General features: G+C 32.3%; 1 protein-coding gene across 1 annotated transcript; it reads right to left on the bottom strand.

Annotated features, from left to right (window-relative positions):
- Window positions 1-3,261, bottom strand: LOC139502737 (uncharacterized). Its single transcript, XM_071292301.1, has 3 exons — window positions 3,201-3,261; window positions 2,502-2,798; window positions 1-1,128 (listed from the first exon to the last, which is right to left on the bottom strand). Exons 1-3 carry the CDS (start codon window positions 3,220-3,222, stop codon window positions 17-19), a joined length of 1,431 nt encoding a protein of 476 aa, XP_071148402.1. The 5' UTR covers window positions 3,223-3,261; the 3' UTR covers window positions 1-16.
- Between the last annotated feature and the right edge of the window lie 3,323 nt (window positions 3,262-6,584).

Genomic DNA, 6,584 nt, shown 5'->3' with positions numbered 1-6,584 from the left:
TCAATTCTACATTTTATTAGGGAGAATAAAGGAAAGATACAACTGACTTTCCGGGCAAATTGTACGAATAACGGACTCCATTAAAATTCAGTGCAAATTGTTTGCTTTGATCTTGAGTATTCAAGACTACAACGGCAATGGTTCCAAGCGGATTTTCGAACGCAACCGATCGCAAACCATTCACGTTATCAGTTGAATCGATTCTGACTGCTTGTGTCTTGACTACCTTTGACAAATGCCCTATGATGTAGTATTCAACCTCTTTTTGGTATCGGTCAGACCCGGAATAAACTGTTACCACACCTCTACAATCTTTGCAACCTTGAACCTGGACCATAGGTCCGTGATTTTGATCAAGGGCAATATTCCAGAATAAAACTGTTTTAGCCCATACTCTTGGTTGGTGAAGGAAAAGATTGTCTAAATTCCAAACCAAGTTGCCTTTAAAATCAGGTGAAGCCGCAAAACCAGAACATTCTGTAAAATACTGGTCAATATTTGAAAATTTTGAATGAAGTCTTTCCGGTTCAGATTTGTCCCCAGCGTAGCAATGCCATGCCACGCCCCCAACATATTGTTTTGCATCATTGTCTCGAAGAATGTTTTCCGGATACTCGTGAAGATCCCAGTTATGGTCAAGAATTAGAATTTTAGTGTTAATATTATTTTGTCGAAACAGTGGTCCCATATGCCATTTAATAAGATCTCTTTGTATCTGCCAAGACATTGTCATGGTTGGGTAACCACTTGTTTGATAACGAGGCTCATTTTGAATTGTAATTGCAGTTATATCTATCCCTTCTGCTTTGTATGCTTGAATAAATTTTACAAAGTATAGAGATAAAGCCTGTTGATATTTTCCGTCCCAATCTTGGTGAAAATCGCCGCCGTATAAAGTATTGGTCGATTTCATCCATGCCGGAGGACTCCAAGGTGTAGCAACTATTTTCATAGACGGATTAAGACTCAATGCTTCCTTTATGATAGGAATAAAGAATTCGCGATCTTTTTGAATACTGAAGTGATTCATCTGGAAATCTGTTTGTCCATTGGGTATATCATTGTATGTATATGGAGGGACAGCTTGAAAGTCAGATCCACCCATTGTTATCCTTATATATGACACACCTACAAAAGAAAACAGCAATACTTTTACATATACAATAAAATACTAAGAACATTATGGTTAATATCAATTTTATGAAAGCACTAATAAAAACGTGCCACACATATTTTGTGATTTGCTTGAAATTGTGTTTGTTAATACGGATAATTATCGCTACTTTAGAAATTTGTCTTTGATCTTAATGACTGATAATTTCCTTTCATATCATGGTAGAGTTTTCACTAGAAACTATGGCGCATACGCCGTTGTCAATGCAAACGGCGTCATAGGTAAATTAGCGATAAAAATATTATCATTTGTCATCTAAAGTGTATAGCTTTCTCTATTTCGTCGTACCGCCTTAAAGGTAGAAAATCAATTGAATTTTACTATTTAAAAAGAGAGGCTTGCCGGGCTTTTTAAATAATCTAAATGTAACTGTTGAGACGAACGATATATCGTAATACACGAGTTATCATGTTGAAATCTGTTTCTTTAAGAATTTTTACCCCTCATTTTTAAAGATTTGAAGAAAGTTTTTATGTGACGTCATCAGGTATTGTTGCCACTTTTTATAATGTCACAATAGGACAATTCAGATAAAAACCAAGAAAATTTCGACCAATCATTTGCAGACAACCGATTTTTCACTAGTGAGGAGAAATATTTTTTATCACACCTATCAAGAAACGTGAAAATAGCGAAAAATTGGAGAAAAGTATTTTCACACTCGGTGTAAATGGCGAACTACAGTTAATAATCATAAATGATAATACATAGTAAGTGAACTTTTTTGAGTGTATACTGTAAAGAATAAGAGAAAACAGTGGTTTTCTATATGCCTTTTTTGTGCTTCTTTGTTACATATTTGTTTGTTGTTTAGTATTATTAAGATTATAACACAATCATGTTGACTTCTGAACACCTATTTTTGATATCTATTATGTCTGTTTGCTTTGTTCACATATTGTTATCAATCTGATGGAATAGTATTCGACTGGCGTACAAGTGAGATATTTGGCTAGCTATAAAACCAGGTTTAACCTACTATTTTATATTAAGAAACTAATTGTACCAAGTCAGGAATATTAAACTGGTTATCCATTCGGTGTGTTGTGTTTGAGCTTTTGATTATACCATATGATTAGGGACTTTACGTTTTAAATATTCTTCGGAGCTCAGTATTTTTTGTGATTTTACCTTTAACCGATAACAAAAACATGGTAAATTTGTTTTACAAATTAGAAATAAGAGACAAAAACTGTGGGTATCGCATACACTCAAAACCGAAGAAGACTTCTCATATCCACAGGTTTAACGTCCGTGATATAAAGGCCTAGCCCACCGTGTGGATGTAGTCTTAGTAAACTATATTGAAGAGAAAAATAATACTCACCAATTCCATCTGTAGGGCTAAAAAGTTGTCTCATAATTTCATGTCTTTTTGGACTGTGGTAGATTACAGAGGCAGCTGAGTTCGACAAACCGGCGCCAAAACCCTCCATCGTCTGATAACGCTGGTTCTTGTTGATATTTATTTGAGGCAAATTATTATTGTCATGCAAGGGATACAGATCTGCTTCTTGTGATAACTTCTTCGACTGGTCACCAGTAGTAAGAAGCACTTGCACCTTCGCTCTGTCCAGCGTACTGAATAGGAACGAATCGACAAAAGTGACAAAGAGAAAGGAAACTGAAATCAAAACATCAATAGATTAATGTATTACACTATTAGTTGCTTCTTTATATTATGCTACAAAAAAAAAATCAAAAATGTATTAATTCGTGTTGGCTTGTTTTAACTCATCGGTTACCTCTATTCTTTATTTTTTTCAAATAAGCTGTACTTAATTTAAAACTAAACAATCGTATAATTAAAGCGATTCATTTGACGTACGTCAATATTAGTCTCACATTTTTATTACATATATATATTTATTTTCGGAATAGATTCATTGTGATTTTGTACATACTTGACCAATAATTTTAATTTTCTCTTCCAAACTATAGGTGCCATCGAAAATCTTTAAAACTTAATTGTAATTGTAAAATACATGTGAATACAATATACATTCTCCTTTTAATGTCAACTTACAACAAATTTGTCGTCCTTCCATCTTTGTTTTATAAATGTATGTGTGTTCCTTCTTATTGACTTTTCCTTCATAGTATTGGTATATATAGTCTGAGATGTTATCTTCTACAGATGTAGGCCATACCTATTTATGTATTTGTTTAACGTCTACGTAAATTGTTAGCTTACTAGCCTATAACGCTATACTCACTATTAACCTCCATTTGGCACTTTAAGTTATTTTGATAAAAAGAAATGTGTTCAATAATTAGCTTAGCAAAACTAGAATAACACATACGATTGTTCATATTGGATATTGGATATTTCGAACCAAGTAACGATATATAGGACAAATCTTATCAAAATAATGATATCTGACTTAGATGAGAACACGAGTAAGGCTATATCTAAATTTTAATCAGATTGCATATGAATAAATTTAAAATGTCACTTTCAAGATCTTATTGTGAAACTTCAACAAATTTTCTTATTTTTTTTTTTTTGGTTTGTGATTAATCTAAAACCATTAAAAAATTACGGGAAAACTAAGAAGAATTACAGTGTTCAGTATTTGTCGTTGGTTCCTGATCATAGGACTCAACATCACAGAAGAATAAATCAAATATGATTCGATTGCAAAGATCAACCATCAAAATTGGAGCTGATAAAAAATAAAATGCATCCGGTTATTGCTTACATGAAACATGAAACATAACATAAAAATATAAGCAGACGTGAAATAATTGCCAATTATAACAACTCATCATTAGAGACCAATTAATAAGAAGCTAACAAATATTGGTCACCGTACAGCCTTCAACAAACGAACAAAATGTATACCAAATAGACAAATCAAATATAAAAAAAAATAAGAACGAGAATACTAACAGCCTGATTTATATATAAACCAATGAAAACTATATTTTTTATTAAAGCAAAATTACACCTATAAAAGGGCCAAAGGCATGACAAATCAATCACTGAATGGCTTATAACTTGGAGCATGTTCATTAGTAACATAAAAGAGTTAAAAAAATATAAAGTTTACAATATTTGTTTTTTATTAGGGGCATTCGGGTTTGTTTTTTGGTGTTGGTTTTTTTTTTGCGAGGGGACAAAATTCTATTTACATTTATTTCCATGAATATTTCCTTTTTTGTGGGGAAAATATAATTTGCTAAAAAGGAAAGAATACAGAAATAAAGCTTTTGTATTCATACCCTTCTTTATGGCGGTAAGCATACGCATGTCTTTATGAAGAAATACTGTAAACTTACATTATTATATTTGCGTATGGTCATATTGCACATATTGTGTTTCGTCCTGAATATCAATGAAATATTTGCAACTGAACAATAAGCAAACACCAATCAATAGTAAGTGATCCTGTATTTTAAAAGAAGACAATCAGTTTTTGTTTCTTCTGATGAATACAAGGAGATATGGAGAAAACAGAAATAAGACAGCAACCCAACTACAAAATATAATCAAAAGTCATCTAGAGGGCAACACACATGTACATGTACATGCTAAGTCTTTAACACTCAATAGTGTCTTACTCATGCAATTCAATTCAAAAGCTTTTGCAAGCATTTTGTAAATCGTCAAGAATCGTTACAAGTTCAAAAATGTTGACTGAAACAATCAAACTGAGAGTTCTTTCATCCACACACAGTTGCCCTAATAGAAAAACAAAGGGTCTAAACTTTTTTTTTTAATTTGATAAAAGAATTAGCATGAATACCATACATTGTAATACCCTTGGCCTATCTATTATAGGTCATTTGTCTACTTTTTGAAATACCTTTAGTTCTTAAACTTGTAATCTCTACATAGAAAGTGTGAGAAGTATAACGAAAAGGATAAAATATTATTTTAGAGTGCATCCGGTTCAAGTCACGGATAATGTACACACGATATTCAGATATTATAGTTGCATAAATTAAATATTTTTTGATGATGTTTTTACAATTGGGTGAAGTTATATATTTTCAAAAAGAAAACGACAGTATCTACGTTGCGTGTACGTCAATTATAACACGATTTCAAATGTTATTTATGCAATATGTAGCTTTTAATAGGCCATCTGAAGGATGCATCCGGGTGCAGGAGATTTTAGCTGCGTTGAATATATAATTTGTGGCCTTCGACTGTTGTCTGCTCATCATGATCGGGTTGTTGTCTCTGACACATTCTCCATTGCCGTTCTCAATTTTATTTGGTTAGACACTACATCTGCATACATGAAACATTACATGTCAATAAAAAAAGAAAGCAGGCTAAAGTGTCTAATGTGTGTTAACTTTGTTTTATGCGCCTGAAATATTTGCCGCTGGACTTTCGGTAAACAGCCATCAATGGTTACTGGCACGGAATCAATAGGAGTCGGATATTCTATTTCATATATATTGAAATGCATGTTATTGAGCCTACTTTACGCTAAAAAAAAATCTAAACCGGCACAAATATGTAAACCTCAGAGTCGATAAACGTAGTAAATGCATTGACAAAAACAATCAAATCACTAAAATTCTAAACTCAATTTTCGAAAAAAGCGAAAAAAAAACCCCCAAAAAACAACACCTGGTGTAACTAATTTTAAAAGCTCTTTTAGAAATACAAGATAAGGAGACGTTATCTTACTAATGGGGTAACTAATCACAAGAGACCATACAACGTAAATTTTACACGTTACAACCGTAAGTCACCGTCATCCAAGTTACATACACGACATGTGTTTAAATGTTTTGTTTTTTTATTTTTAAGTGAAGTTGTATAAACGCTTAAATTTTATCTACGTCACGTTTAGGTCAAATATGAAACGGTTACAACTTGGGAAGACTGAATTTAGAGCTATGAATTAGTAGTAGGGATATTATCAACAGATATATCATGTTAAGGAGGGGTATTACCCCTCAAGAACATGCTATATCTGTTTAATTACACCTAATGTTACAATCTAACTTCTCGGCCTTTCTCACTATGCAGTTCTTCGTGCAACCAGAAAGGCCGATTGCGAATGTTAATGTTCAATAAAGGGCTGCGATTGAGCGCATGCTACGCCGTTGCTCTTTTAACTTGTCTTTTATGCTTTAAATGAATTTATATGATCAACTAGAAATATATATACAAATCAAAAGGGATGTTACATTAATATATTCACCAAAGTTTCATAAAATCCCCCTTTTTTAAGTATAAAAATTCATTACTTAAGAAAACGTAAAATCTAAAATTTATAAAAATAAAAAGGGAGCTTATGTCAATAGATTTAAACAATTTATCAAAGTGGCATAAAATTTTGTGAAAGTGTTAGTTATTGTCCCAAAATTGGAAAATCCCCCCTTTTTTAAGCATAAAAATTCATAACACGGAAATGTAAAATCTGAAATTTATAAAAATTGAAAG

This window comes from Mytilus edulis, chromosome 14 (genome assembly GCF_963676685.1).
Source record: "Mytilus edulis chromosome 14, xbMytEdul2.2, whole genome shotgun sequence".
NCBI classification, from domain to species: Eukaryota; Metazoa; Mollusca; class Bivalvia; order Mytilida; family Mytilidae; genus Mytilus; species Mytilus edulis.
Note: the sequence above shows the minus strand (reverse complement) of the source record. Positions and strands in the feature narration are given on the sequence as shown.